General features: G+C 38.5%; 1 protein-coding gene across 1 annotated transcript in view; it reads right to left on the reverse strand.

Annotated features, from left to right (window-relative positions):
- LOC129353827 (uncharacterized) overlaps positions 1-16366 on the reverse strand; it is a 58880-nt gene that overhangs the window by 3871 nt on the left and 38643 nt on the right. Inside the window, exon 4 of the mRNA XM_055023284.1 lies at positions 5007-5079. Within this exon, the coding sequence (XP_054879259.1) occupies positions 5007-5050 (44 nt within the window). The 5' untranslated portion in view covers positions 5051-5079. The remainder of the gene's footprint in view (positions 1-5006; positions 5080-16366) is intronic.

A 16366-nucleotide genomic window follows, 5' to 3' on the forward strand; every position in this document is an offset into this window, starting at 1 on the left:
ATATATCTCAAATAAAACTTACATAATTGAATTTAGAGATTTAACACCTTGAAATTGGGCCTCTGTCTCTTTAAAAATCCCATTTTACTCCAAACTCGGCCTTCAGGAAGTCATCACAACATGGTTATTTACCCTTGAAGAGTCTTTACAAACATTGGACTGAGAAGTAGCTAAGCACATCCATCAAATGTTTGCTAATAGCTGCTGGCTAGTCTGAAGGAGCTGAGTGTGGGAGGAGCTGCATCTCAGAGGCGGAGCTACATCCACCCAGCCATTTTGGAAAGCTGAATGGTTACCATGGAGATTAAATCATTTCTCAAACATGCATAAAAGAATCGAGGTGTGTTTCTATTACAAGAAAAACTCAGACTTTTTAACAATACTGACCTCTTCAAATATGACACTTTGTTCAAATATGTTGGATTTCTCTTCTGGTGAGTTTTATAAGCATTTATTTTATTTCCCCACAACTTCCCAAAACACTAAGACTGAGAAAATGTTTTTCAATTCAAGCTACGACAATAAACTGTAATCTGGTATTTTGATTTTGGTTTAAGAACTTCTTCCTCACTGAAAGGCCATTTCACTACAGCTGCATCTTCATAACAACTTCTGATAACGTTTATTATACTTGTGCTTCAATATTGGAAGACATCTCCCTCCAATTGATTCTGATGTTGTGAATTAACCAATCAGGCGTTTCAAAAGCAAAGGCATCATCAATTTGGCTTTTTACCAGAGACCACACAAGGGCCAATTTAAACTACACCTATTTTCTCTCATTATTCATTTCCTAAACATCACTTTTTCTTAAGTGAGCAACCTTTCAGCTTACATTAATGAATTTCTTCTACGGCTACACAAAATCGAGACACATAAACGTTTGTTTTGTTGTTGAAATTAGTGGCAAATTAATCTGTCACTGTGACAGCACTTTGGTGTGGCTGCTGTACTCCTCTGAGTGGTTTTTCTTTTACTTTACACAACTTTTAAAGCTCTCCCAACTTTCCTTCTCATGGCAGCAGATTTTATTGTATTCTACATTACAGTTGATCGATACCTCTCCAGGTTTTCTGAAGCTATTCAGCGGCTTTTTCTCTGAGCTTCTGTCTGGTCTTTGTACTGCAGCGGCGCATTGTGTAGTGAAATAAAAGAGACGTGTAAAGTACAACTGGAGAGTAAGAGAAGATAAGATGCTGCAGATGAACCTAAGCATGAAAAATCAAACTACATTACATTAGAATAATGGTTGAAATTCTTTACTTTGTCACCCATTTGTTGAGACTGAGATGATATGAAATTTATTTTCCATAGAGCTGTGTTCAGTTTGTCCGCTCACCTGCGTAGATGCACCCGCCGCGCACTTCACCGCCGTTCACTGCGAGTAACGGCCACCGGGCGCAGCTTCGAGCGGAGAAAAGCTGCCGGACTCAAGGCATCGCTGCCATCATTTTAAGAATCCTTATTGGTCCCCCAAATAATCCAAAAGATTATTATAAATCAAAAACATCCTCATGGGTCCAACTTACAAATTGGACATTATGCTGCAGCTTTTGTCAAGAGAGAGCGCTGCGCAATGCAAATAATTGGTTTTGTTTCCTTCTAGAGAAGGTGATATCTGGATGTACACCTCGAGGTCAAGAGGTCAGCAACGCACAACAATCAGAGCAGCTGCATGTTTACTTAATCCCAACCTGGCAGGGAAATTCATGAACCTGTCAGCTGTTAACAGGCGGCGCGCTCGTCCCGTCGGGATAACGCGGGACTCTATTTCAACACTATCTGCGTGACCTCTAGGTGCACGCCGGCTCCTCGGGGATCTGCGGGATTAACCGGCACCTCGAAGCTCAGCCGAATCATTATAAACAGCAGCAACGCTTTGAAAACACCCATAACGGCGCATTAGCATTGAAATGAGGTAGCGCTTTGTCAGGAGGAAGTTCTGGGTCACGGAGACAAACGGCGAATGGTGCCGGAGGGAGCGTCGTCGTCTCTAATGTCAATAGATGCCGGCTCGTTTGCAGAGGATTCTGCAGGGGATTCACCCAAAGACTCCTCCTCGTACGCAGTAAAATTTAAAGGTCCACACAAAGCCCGACTTGCATTCTCCATTTCTAGTGACTGTAAAACACCCCCCGCTCCTCACTTCCTTTTATATAGGCCAATAAAGCTGAAAACCTGTCCAGCTTTTACTCTCTTCCCGCAGTAAAAGCCTTCTGAAATCCAAAAGGCAGGTGCATAAATAATAAGAGAGAACATTGAGCCTGTGCGAGGACAGAGCTTTTGTCTTCTGTCAGACATGAGCTGGATTATGCACTCCAGAAACACTTAAGTGGCAGCTCCGCAGGGTTTTACCCAGTCACATAAATCCTGATTTGAAGGTAATTAAAATGATGGAGAGAAGTCAAAAACCTGGGATATTTTTCCCCCTTTAATGCTTTACTTGACTGATTCCTGAGCACATATGCAGGAATCAGTGAGAGGAGATACACTGAGTGAACATGAAAAACTATTCAAACCGTCAACCTTCACAGATGGCAAAGTTTGACTCTACTGGCTTTAAACGTCTCTAGAACTCGTTTCCTCATTCTTCAGTCAGATTGCAGGAGAACATCTCCAAACATGAATTTCCTCTTTCTGATGCTGCCACCGCCATACTCCACTGTATGTGTTCATCTGACCATTGCAGGCTGCGACTGCATGAGTTTTAGAAATGTTTTCATCCACATTCTAACAGGCTTGTGATTGGCGCTGATCATGGAGCAAGGCACGAGGTTAGCAATTAAACACGACTCACTGAAAAGTTAAATGAACTGAAAGTTCATTGTTTAATTGTTTCATCCTAACCATAAGTTGTGGGAACATTGAAGCATTAATTGCAATAGCATAAACAGTTTCGCTAACCCTGATAAACATTGGCTGAGCTAACGCTAATGCATTTCTCCAAGATGATACAGTGGAAGCTGACTCCATTATTTATGCTAATGCTAACTGTCCAAAGAGCTGTTACCAGTCGATACCCAGAACATCCACACAGACTTCAAAGCTAAATAAGTTAATCAAGAAATGCTAATTCAGAGAAAGTTACGTTTGCACAATATGATGCAAGTCAGCAAAGGTGCTAAGCCAAACAATTTGTTCCAGGTTAGCGGAAGTTGAGTCTTTTGTGTGGAGTGAGAACAAAGTTGTGCTTCTCTTCCATGTCATGCAGGATTACAAAACTAATAAACTACAAGATAAACATGAAACAAGAATCGCTGCACATTTACAGGTTGAGCTGATATGTCAGCATTTTCACAAAGGAGGCGTTTCAGGTGGGTTTAATGTTCACTTCACAGATGATGGACTGCAGTCACAATATTTAACCTTCAGCCCTGAAAACTTAAAAGGTCTCTTTCTACTTGGGACATATTCCCCAACTTTATGTTTTAATACTTATAAAGTCCTGATTTAATTAAATATTAGTGAATACTTAGAGCTGATGAACTCTGCTGTTTTCTCTTCTGTGTGACACGCTTGTTGTCCGGTCACACGCTTAGCATGAACTTTGAATCAACAACAAGAACAGCGACAGCTTGCCAGGAGCAGCTGCACGTCTCCTTCATGAATACAAATCAAAAACCTCATGCCACTTCCAATTAAATATGAGACAAGATCTTCTGGAGAACAACTGGCCAACGCAGATGTGACATGTTTCATCAGAACGTCGTGTCTCTCCCACAAAAAAAAGCAGACGCTCTTTTTGTGAGCGCCTGCTTCTGTTAGCCAGAAAAAGGTGCGACATAACCTATTATCAAGTCTAAGCAGGATCAGATCCAGGAAAACAAATGCTCTACATCGGCAGCTAACGGCAGGAAACAACCCGTCCTTGGCAGATAATGCTCCGTCGAGTTGCTGCCGCCTGCTGATTCCCCTCCCTCAGAGACATTTGTCAGGCGTCTCCGACACGGGGATAATTTCTGCTCCGTGCTCGTACATCACGCTGTAAAGGTGATGAGTACTTTTCTGAAGCCGTCAGCGCTAAATAGCTGCGCTGACATTCCCAATCATGCACATGACATTCAAGGAGCGACGAGAAGACTTCCCATCTGTTTACCTGCATGCCGACGTATGCGAGCGGCTTTTCTCACTGGGGACTTTGACTGAAAGATGCTCTTTTGCCAAACAAGACAGCCTGGCATTAGATTATGACGCCTGCTGTGCGAGCTGTCGCCAGGCGGCCTCTGCAAATACAGCTTGTTGATTTATGTTGCCTCTCTGCCTGCACTTTGGTGCCAAACCTCTGACATTCATCAGGTTTCTCTTCAAAACTGGACTCCAAAGCAAATTCAATTAAGACTCCGCTCTTGATCCTTGCCTAAACTTTTTAGGTAATTGTCGGTCCTCAAATTGAGAAAAAAACAGAGTTGAAAAAAGAGCAGCCATTTTTTTGGATAGGTTTATATCACCAATGTTGCTGCAACACTGATTGCTACTCAGCAACACCTTCCGCAGCAAATTTGTGAACACACTTTTAGTTTCCCTTTGAGTTGAAGACAGTAGTTTGAATTTAAACCTTAGAGAAGCGCGTTTTACAGTGTTAGAAGCTGGCAGAGTAACCGCATGTTCCAACAGAGGGAGAGTTTCTGGCGTGTTTTCCATAAACACGGACAGAGCGCTGCCTCAGATCTGATTGTCTCAGACTTCTCGGAGCGCTCGTTGTCTTCAAGTGATTGGGCCTCAGAGAAACAGCAGCATCTCCTGATCTCCAAACAATTTCTATGCAAATCCTACAATTTGATTTGGACCAAGCTGCCGTTGTTCGCTGTGCCACGGCGGCGTCGGTTTAAGGTGCTGCTGACGCTGCGAAGCGCCAGGCTCATATTTCCTGACCTGACAAAATCGCCGTGTGATGCATTCCGGCGCGCAGCTGCAGGGCAATACTTTAACGCGGTCATGACAAACAGCAACAGGGAGGGGAAGGTCGGCAAAGTAATCGCGAGACTGCGGGGAAATGTTTCTCTTACCCGATGGGCCAGGAAGCTGGGGGCTCATATTTCTCCGCCTGCATCGCTCCGCCGAGTTTCTTCACAACATCACCTGAAAACTCAAAATGTTAATGGAATTAGGATTAAATTCAAATTATTTCTAATCCAAAACATTCACTGGAGAGCAGCAGTACTTCAACATATTGTTACTCAAGTAAAAATAAAAAGTAGCCGAATAAATGTATCTGTGATTCCAATCAATAAAATAAAAACGTCAACTTCTTTTAGAGTTGCAGTTTGGCCTCCATCCAGCAGAGGGCGATAATGGACATCTTTAATTGGAGCCAGATGGTAGAGAAACAAAGATAACAGAGAAATGGGACAAATATTAACTTTAAGTGGTTCTGTTTAGAAATATAAACACAAGCAACTCGCTTACATTTTATAAAATGTAATTGTTTTATTGTTTTAGGAGTCAAAGACTCCTAAAACAATAACTAAATTATCGATAACTAAATTATTATCGATAACTAAATTATTGATAACAGAACAACACAGTTAACAGAGGGGAAGTGTTGGGCAGTGAGAGCCGTTCTTCATCCACTCTTCTGACCTTACAGCAGCTCAGTGACCCTAATTTCACTTCCTGTGAACCTGGAAGGACTCAGGCTAATCTGAACGCACAAGAAGCTGCGGAGGCCAATTTGAGCTCAGATGCTTTGTGGGAAACGTGGAGCGGAGGATCAGCCACATCCAGAGCCGACTTTCATTATTAATGTCCAACAACTACGACTGCAGCTCCACAACGTAATCTGCTGCAGTGTGATGTTAAAATGTATTAATGATGATTGCTCCAATAAAATGGATGCTGTAAGTGTTTACAAGGACACATTTACTGCCAGGAAAGCTGAGAGTTTTAACATCACATGTTTAATGGGGAGGATGTATTTTATTCCTGCTAACTCGGATCCCCAGAGAAGAAACCGAAGGAGGTTTATTACGAGGGAAGAAAAACAATCAGAGGAAATCGTTAATCTGCAGTGAAATACATTTTACATGTTTAATATTAACATATTTACAGAATGAATTAAATATTGAAAACAAGGAGGAATAGAAAAAGAAACGGAACGAGGGAAGGATACAAGGGGTGAAGGAAATGAGGAGGAAACAAAAGAGGCAAAGGAAATGTGGCAAGGAAGGAAAAAAGGACAGAACACAATGATGAAAAGAAAGAAAGAAGACAAGGAAGGAACAAGGGAAATAAAAAAAGGAGATAGGATACAAGGAAAGAGGAAAGGAGAGAAAGAAGGAATTAGAAAATTATGCAAGACTGGAAGAGAGGAGGGAATGAAACAAGGAGACAAGGGATGAGAAAAACAAGAAACGAACGAGAGCTGAGAATGGAAAGGATACAAATAAGGAATGAAAAAAGAAAGGATGCTAGGGAGGAAGGACAGAATGTGGGGAAAACAAAAACACAAGAATAAACATGAGGGAAGGAAGGAAGGATGCAAAAATGAAGGAAAGAATGGAGATAGGAGACTCGGAAGGAAAGGAGGATAGGAGGCACGGTAGAAAGAAATAATGTATTTTTTGTAGCGCAAATTTAAATTCTTCCAAGGCAAACGCATCTAATTACATTTGAATTACAATTATTTATGGCAGACGTGGAATTGAACCAACAACCTTTAATCCTGCTGACCTTTACTGCAGCCGAACCGACTGACCTAACGAGGAGAAACGGTCGATTATCGGAGCATCGTCGCGCCCGGATGAACACAAAAATTAATTTATCGTTTCTAAAAGCGAACGAAGCGTCAGAGCGTTAAAACAAAGCGTGAAACCCGCAGCGACACAAACACCGATTTCACTCCCAAATCCTGAGCTGCCCTCAACTGGCAGATTGGATTTTCTCTGAGAATTATAGAGGAGATTTGGTGACACATTTAACAAACGACACGCTGCCATGCTGCAAAGTATTTACAGCCTCTTTTAATTATGAGCTTATTAAAACATAAGAGGCTTAACCTTCCTGGTCCCTGGACAGCTGTTTACGTTTTGTTCGCATAACATTGGCTGGGTTGATGCAAATGCTAGAAATAGTCAAAGTCGTGTATTTTGCATTATTTTGTGAAATGCATTTATCTACTTCTTTGACAACTTGCTAAGTTGGCGCTAAAGCAGTCATTGATCCAGCAGCTCGTCGTGTTTTTAAGTTAAAAACATGTTTAAATTTGACAATATCACTTGATAATTTGGTGTTATTGGAAGATTAATACCTGAACACCAACTATAAAGTCTTTAAAAACCCAAACATTTTAAATACTTTTAAATAAGCAATGCTAAGCCTGGCGGGGGCAAAAGTAAAGCCTGGTGGCCGACCAGGCTTATAAAACAAATACAGAAATCAAATCTCATCAAAGTTACATGTTGTTCATTATTTTCCTGGAAATTAACAATTTTCTATTCAAATCTGCACAATCTCTCTTTTATAAGCCTGGTGGGCCACCAGGCTAAACACTGCTTATTTATTTAAATCTTTTTAAAATGTTTGCATTTCTTAAAAATGTATTGTTTGCGTTCAGGTGTCAATCTTCCAATCTGTCAATAACACATTATTATTATTATTATTATCAAGTGATGTTTTCAACTTTAAAGAGGACAACCCGCTGTAGCCCAAAGTAGAAAGTTCTCTGGTGGAAACCTTACGACAAAACAAAACAAATTAAAAAAGAACAATCAGTCTGAAAGCAAATTTTTGACATGTTCAAAATTTAATTTGCACATATATGAAGATAAAAAAGCTTTAATCTCTTAAATTTGCTTTTTAAGGGGATACAACATTAAAGAATCCATTTATATTTGTATTGGATGATGATGATGATGATGATGATTACATTCATGAAATAATTCACAAGTTGCACAAATTAATAGATATTTAATGTACAATTATAATTAGTTACTGAAAATGGTTTTTAGAGGTGTAGAAAATGTGTTAATATTTCGCACGTGCAATGAAAACTGAAGACATATTTTTAGAGTTTTTTAAATTATCCTTCTCAGTTGCAAACTAGAAGAGTCAGCAAGTATGTAAGCAAAAACAAATTATGAATATCTGGCAATAAATGATATGAGGAAAGGTGTGAAACTTAATTTTTAATGTTTTCTTTTTGCGTCTCTGAAGCATTAAATTATTTTATAACTCTGCAGAATGCCCCGAGTCTTCGCACGCTGCCGTGAAATACATAATTAATGTTTCAAATCCTTTGACATCAACTTTGCTCCAATCAATAAAAAACAAAAGCTGGAGGTGATTTTCTCCTCATCTTTAATATTAAATGATTCAATCAACTAGAGGACAGTGCAGAGCTGCATGGGGCTCATTCATTTTTCATTTTTTCTTTACATAAAGCGCTTTGAACATTTATTTATTTACTTTTTTATGTTCAGTTCTTTATCTTTGTATTTGTTGGATTAGTTCTCATATTTACACATTGCTTGGGTCAAAAATAATTTGGTTTGAATGGAAAAATGGAGAAAAACTAAACTAGACACATAATAAAACTGATTTCTAAGATGTCTGTTAAGGTCAGAGTTCATCAGTCAACAATACAAAGGAGAGAAAATGACAGGAAGGATTTAATAAGAAAAGAAACTTCACAGAAATCATTCTTAAAACTCCTTCTCTCTCACTATTTTTTTCTTCATTAAAACTTTTTCCTGGGAGATTAGATTTAACTCCTATTGCCATTTTACATTTTATGTAGTAAAATGGCTACGATATAAAAATAGCCATTTTTGGACGTGCACTGTCAGAGCTTAAAGATTGCTTTAACGCTGCAGAAATTTACTCTCTAGCATAAAATAACAGTCTGTTTCTGACCAGATCAATGATCCAAATGAATCCAGAAAATAAAAAATGACAGTAAAAATTTCATGACTTTGAGTAGACTGTTAACGTTGAAAACTAACCAATAAGGCAAAATTAAAACAATTCTGTGAAGAACAGAAGGTAAAAAAAACTTCACAACGATATAAAAAGATAATTCCCAGTTATCACAGCACATTGATGCCAGTTGTGCAGAAAATGTGGCATAAAAAGCCATTTTTCACCCAGGAACAAGTTGGTTTGGATACATTTTCCCCATTCAACACATAAAAACATAATTACAAAAGAAGAATTTTGGATTTACGCTGCAATTAACTAATTACGTGAAACACAAAAACAGAAGGAATGACAGAAGTGGAAATGCTTTGCATTGGACAGGAGTTATGTTTCAGATTAAACCCAGCTATTATTTATAATTCTGAATTTCATTTGAGATAAAAATTAACCAAGTTTGACATACAACGACATGATCTGCCCATTTTTTAAAACTTTACTGTCGCTATGGCAGCAGGTCCCATATTAAACATAAACTTCATTTTGGCTCATTTTAAACTTTACCTGTTTAAAATCGCTTTTAATGTCTAAATCTTCACTTTTTGAGTATTTTTATGTTTTATTTTGAATCCTTCATACAGTTGTACTCCTGTAAAGCATTTTGAATATAATTTAAAATCATCTTTCAGTAGCAGACTGTAAAAAAATATAGCAATTTTACAGAATAATTGAAAACACAAATCAAAAGCAACTTTTATGCAATCTGCAGCTTTACCACTGGAGGTCACTAAATTCTAGATATTTGGTTTTCACAGGAGACTAAAACTTCTTCAAAAAAGGCTGAATAATAAAAGAAAGTTTGTGTTTCAGATCAGATTTTCTCTCCCTACAGACTTGATGGTTTCCCTGCAGGTTTTGGTTCAGCAGCTCCTTCATTGCTGGAAGCTGTGGAGGTGAAGCATCGCCTAAGTAAAACATCAGAGCGGGACGCCCTGGTTACTCACCCCAGCATGAGGCAGACGGAGGTCGGCGACTCCGCGGTGCGCCGAGATACGACAGAGAACGACCAAAGTCCAGGGAGGAGAGGAACGTGTTTTACTCACAGTTTCATCGTTGACCTCTGACCCGCAGTGAGGGGACTGCGTGGAAACATGCAGCTAAAGAGATTTGTTGGGAGAAACGGCTGGTCCACAGAGAGGCCGACGGAAACTCTATTACACCGAGGTCAGATTGATATGAGAGAGTCGGCGCTTCTGAACTGGGATGAGAGGCTGAACGCGTTAGGCTGCATTATGGAGGCTTCCGGGAAACGACTCACCTTAAATACATTCGCTCAATACTTTACAAAGACATATTATGTGAGCACAACCATTTTAGCCAATTCCAGTCTGAAGAACCAAATGGATGGAGATTGTTGCTGGAGAGATCTGAAAAGTTGGCAACTTCTAGGGTGTAATCTAGTTCATTTTTTAATAAAGTGAAATAAAGTTCGTTTGGAGAGATGTGGAGGCTAGCTTCTAGTTCACCTAGAAACCTCCGTCTCAGTTCGGTTCCAGTGAACTCTGGTTCAGTTCAAATCCATATGTAAACAGGAAGGAGACCGGAGACCGTTTCAAAAGCAGGACGTGGACTACTGTGCAAGGAATTCTGGGTAAATGCAACCAAAACAATGGTGATGGCACAGCGCTAACAGGAGAAATGACTCGTGTTTTAATCTGACGCCACTCCATTTTTGATTTTGTGAAAAAGGAAGTTGCAGTCAAGATCTTCTTCTTCAGAGATTTGTCCTTTCCTTTGGTTCTTGGGGGGCAGCGCCCCCACAGCGAGGAAGGGAACATGTTTTTCCAAATGGTTTGGTTCTGTTGACATAGTGGAGCAGAAAATGTATCAAATGTTACAATTTTGCTCCCTAAGCAAAGATGAGGAACAAAGTGGGTTCATCAGATAGTTTGAATTGTATAAAAAATAAAGCATTTTACCCAAGAGCTAGTGCACACCAACATCAATTTTCTCCTCATCTCTTTCAGGTGATAAAACCCAAAGGCATAATGCAAGAGCAATAAGACATACTTTGTTTTATTATAAGCTACACAATCCAGGGAATGTCGTTCCAAAGATATTCAGAGAAAGTAAGAAAGAAACAAGAGGGACCTTTTTTGCTAGTTATGGAGAAAATAAGTGTAAATAACAGGTTTCATGACCATAGTTGCACATTAACCTGTGAAAACCATAGAAGAAGAAGAGAGAGACCAGAACCAAAGCAGAGAAGCTAAACCAAGCTGGGCTTGAAATCCTCACACACTGCATTGATGCAGAAATTCACACAAAAGAAGAAAAACCATGTACTAACTGCATCAGCAGGTCCACATTTTGCCATTAAAATTTGTTTTTACTGGCCAAACATAATATTCCAAGTTTCAGAGAAGCCGCTATTATAAATATTGATCAATTTGTGTGTGACAAATGGAATGAACCTACTTTTAGGAACACATCATTCAGAAATATTTCTCCTCAAATGATGTTTTCACATCACAAATGTCTGTCTCTGGATTTTAGAAGCACTTTAACACAAAATATGTAATTCACGTAAAAGTGTGAAACATCCTCAAGAAGCTATTCGCCGCCACCGCTGGTAGTTAAATGCAGCTGGCAGCACTTAACCTACCTGCTGGCAAAAAGCGTTTGCAATTAGAGAGAAACGTCCTCAAGGTGCCATTTTCTGCTCCGTAGGACGCCGCTGAACCGCTTCTGATTGTCTGAGTCGCTTCCCAAAATGCACAAAACTGTAAATGACTTACAGAACATAAAAAGATATTTTATTGTCTCCGCAGGGATTCAAGCCCACAACAGAACGGATCATGTCGGAACACAGTTTTCATCATTTTAACAAATTTTCCGTCTCTCCAGGTGCTCAGGACGACGGATGAAGCTGCAACAAACATGGAGACACAAAACAGCGTTGGCCTTCAGACTCTTACAACCCCAGACAACAATTCAAGAATGGCGTAAATCTTGTTTTTCATCTGCGACAGTTGATCCAGAGACCTCATTTCTACATAAAATTGTTTTCATAACGTTTCTGTTGCATGGCGCTAAAATACTGAATTAAATCAATAAAAAATCTTTGGACTGAGAAGGTTGTCTCTTTAGTGAAACGAGTCTTTGACGACTCATCCGATTAATAAAAACAAGTCTCAAGTATTTTTTTTTTCACAAGTTAGAGTCGATAATTAGTTATTTTGAAGAGGAGCTTCAGTAACTGAACAGCTGGGTCTGCTTTGTGCTGTTTACAGGTGTTTTCACACCTGATAGTCTGGTACTAAACTTGCAACATCTGGTTTGGGTTCACATTCACACTGCATAAAGTAAAACGATCCAAACTCACAGAAACAGCTGTTCCCCTCCTCACCTGTGGAGGCGCTGCTCCAAGGGAATCAACTTAAACCTCTGAAGAAAACCACAACTTTCTGCTTCACTAATGTGAACAAAAATGAATCCGGGTCCGATCTTAGGGGTTGTATGATTTAGTATTCATTACTAATTTGGACATTTCCTACTAGCCGTTAATGCTAGCAACGCTCCTGAGGATTCGTTTTTTTAGATTCAACTCCCAAACAAGCTGGCGTTCTAGAGAAATAAACTGGAGTTTGATTAAAACGGACTAAACAGGACTGGTGTGAATACAACATAATCAAATGTGCAGCTAAATAATCTGATTTCTAAACACTCTAATACAACATTTTCCTTTTTTTGTAATTAATCTTTAAACTTGTGTTTATCTTTTAACCTCTGCATGTTAAAATTCAAACAACAAATCCCTGCAGTACAAAAAATAATAATGAAGAGGTTATTAAACTAAATCCCTGCAAACAATGAAGGTCACAGATGAACTTGAATGAATGTATGCATGAATTGGAGACAAATTTCCTGTACAGAAAATTAAAGCAGGCTCTAAAATATAATTCAAGGACCCAGAGTTGTTAGGGATGGTAGAGGTTGCAGATCCTGAGGTCAAAGCTCTGCACATTCATTAAATTGTACCTGAGTCAGACATTATCTCATTAATCTGGTTTAACCCGCATGTATCTTTTAACAAAGATTTACAGAGCTGTGGATAAGTAGTTGGATTCTTCTCATATATTTGGATTAATGTTGTGTTAAATTGTATTTCTGAAAAATACATTTTCTTTTCTTTTTTCTTTTTTTACATATTTTGCTCCTTAACCCATTGAACATTGAATTGAAAATTGGCAATTAATTCAGATTAATGCACAGTTGTAGTGCAAGAAATGTGAGCCTAGCTCAACCAGAATAGAGAAATGATTCAAATATAAAAATAAATATATTTTTTATTGTGAAGATCAAATGCTACTTTGTTTTTGGTCAATTCTGATATGATGGAGATCGTGGAAGCCAGTGTAGAGCACAGTGTTAGTTATTTGGTTTAAAGCTAAATGAACTTTTAGGAGATTTAAATCGTGTTAATGCTATTCCGTCATCAAAAACATACCTGGACAGTGTCTTCAGTCAGAGGGTTCTTCAAATTCACTGTAATACAGACTGCTACAGGAGATATTTCCTGCCAACAGGCATCATCATCTACAGAAACTCGGAAGAATTTCAATTAATGGGTTACAACGTACTTTAATTTCCCTTTTGGATTAATAAATTATTTTTTAAGTGAATTTGAATATGCACTATAAAAACATTGTGGTTATACATATTTACAAAATAATTATTTATTCTTGCTTTTTATACATTTATATTTAAAATGTCGAGCAAAGTGGAACTAAAGTCAAGTTTATAGAACCTGGAATAAAACCAATTCCGATTCCTTTTTTGTGTCTAAAATACTTTCAGAATTTAAATCTTTTAAATTGTACTTGTGATTAGTTGCCAAGGAAACCAAAAGCATCAGTCAGCCTGATCAAATCAAAACAAACAACGTTTTGGACATCCGTCACTGCTGAACGGTGAGTTTGTTTTCTGTAGTTTAGAGCAGAAAATATCTGGGAGTAGCTTTGTGTTTTATGCCATCATGCTTTAAAAATATTAGTAATCATGTAGCTGTGCAATTAAAGTTGATTAATCACATTACAGGGCGCATGTTGAATTTCACTTTTGCTTCTATGTTTTGAATTTTGTTTTTTTCTCCTTTTTCAGTCAAACCAAAATTGTTGACTTTTCAAAACAAAACCTGTTTTTAAATCCTCTGTGACAATCCTCTCTCTGATTGTGTTGCTTTGTTGTGCTTCAACCAGAGGAGGATCACAAATGGAGGACGTTGAGGAGGAGACAAGAGGAGAGACCAGCGACATCTTTTATAGGTGAGTCCTTTTGACTCTTTTGACTTGAGTTCACACTGATGATGTAAACTGGTAGTTTAAGTTTACTTACAGAAAATACACACAATGCAGTTTCTCTGTACTTTCAAAAATGTACGTGTCCTTTAGAAATTCTTTACATCCATCTCTACATACTGATCTGCTGTTATAACCTATTTAATTGCTATTTGTTAAATTGTTGTATTTTGATCTCCTGCTTAAGTCTGAAGGAAACGTCTATCTTTTATAGTGTGCAAACACAGATTCCCCCAGAAAACTTGCTAAGCCCGGTGGTCGGGCGCCGAGGCGGGTCCTCTGTGTTTTTTGTGTTAAAAGATCTTAAGTAGAGAAGAAACGTAAAAATAGAATGTAAAAATATGTTGCAGAAAAAAGCCATGAAAGGCTATTTAACCCACAATAGTCTTGGAAAATAAAAACAAAACAAACAAAAAAAAATTGAAATGAATATCAATTATTTGCACTTCTGTTTATCCAAAGTAAGTCAGCAGCTCAACAGGCCCCGCGGGGCCTCTGGGGCCCTTAAATACTAATATTTAACACAGATCTCAGATACATAAATGTAACATTTGTTTATGGAGATGATTCCATCCATCTATGATTGCAAATTTGCACATTGGATCTCGTCAAATATGTTCAAAGTTTCTAAATCTGGACTAAATTTCTCTCAACCAAAACAAGACTGGGGTTGTTCTTTTAGCTTTCTATGTAAAAAGCAGAATGTATGTTTTGAAAGAGCTTTGTTTCCCCCGTGCCAAGATGTTATGGCAAATCTTTCACGCTGTCTTGTGTTATATTATGTCATTTTTTTTATATTTCCTTCACTGTCTCCAATAATTTGGTCCCACAGATCAACTGGAACAACATCATGATGAGTGTGTGAGTAAAGTCCATCAACACATCCACACTGGAGAGAGCCATACAGCTGTGATAAATGTGAGAAGAGATTCACCAGAAAAAGCAACCTGACACAACATCAACTCATCCACACTGGAGAGAGACCATATAGCTGTGATAAATGTGAGAAGAGATTCACCAGAAAAAGTGATCTGACACAACATCAACACATCCACACTGGAGAGAGGCCATACAGCTGTGGTAAATGTGAGAAGAGATTCACCAGAAAAAGCAACCTGACACAACATCAACTCATCCACACTGGAGAGAGACCATACAGCTGTGATAAATGTGAGAAGAGATTCACCAGAAAAAGTGATCTGACACAACATCAACACATCCACACTGGAGAGAGACCATCTATTGTGGAAAGAGTTTTGTTCAAATGGCACATCAGGCAGTCCATCGGCATAACTGCAGAAGAAAGAGGCTATGTCATGTCTGAGTAGGAGAAAAGGATGTTTTTCCAGACGCCCCTCACCAATCTGAATGCATGTAAATAGTTTCAATACAAGCGATTACAAAAGCAATTTAAAGTTGCAAGGTTTTTTATTTTATTTAATAAACAATCATGTAAAAATAATGTAAATCTTCACACATGTAACAAGTCAAAAGCAAGTCCGGTTCTTAGAAAGTGTCTTTTATTGCGGCTACACTTGGTTCCTGTTTTGTCCTTAGCTGTGTGACAAAGTGGTGCAGTTTGTATTCACCATTTGTCCCTTATTCTTATTTCTGATTAACTTGCCTTCTTTAGTTGGTCATAATGCATACATTTAAACATTACTTTGCAACTTTGCTTCACTTACTATCCCGGGTTTGTTTGTGTTATGTTGTATTTATATGTTTAGGTTCAAATGTTTACTTCTGGATTATTGGTTGAATTCGTTTGTTTCAAAGTATATTCATGGCATTTGGTTTCCTTTTTACTCATCATTGTTTATCCCTTGTCGATCTGCAGCAGAACTATGGGAGGGGCCGGCCCAGTGTTTCCTGCTTGAATGTCTGGATGATGTCATTAATTACCTTGCTGGGTTCTCCCAATTAGAGGGTTTTCTATAAAGGATTGCTTTGTTTTTTCCTTAAAGTAACTTTTTGAGTTATCTTCCACTACATGGTTTATTTTTCAGACTATTTCATTATGTAGATGAGTTTGTAATGTTGTTTTTCTGTTAGATTTTGTTTTTATTGTCTTCTTTTTTCCTGTTTAATTGTGGTTTGGTCCACTGAGCTGCAGGTGCGTTGCCAATTGGCCATAAAAACATTGAGTTTTGGAATCT

This window comes from Poeciliopsis prolifica, unplaced genomic scaffold, assembly GCF_027474105.1.
Source record: "Poeciliopsis prolifica strain line A6 unplaced genomic scaffold, Auburn_PproV2 SCAFFOLD097, whole genome shotgun sequence".
Taxonomy (NCBI): Eukaryota; Metazoa; Chordata; class Actinopteri; order Cyprinodontiformes; family Poeciliidae; genus Poeciliopsis; species Poeciliopsis prolifica.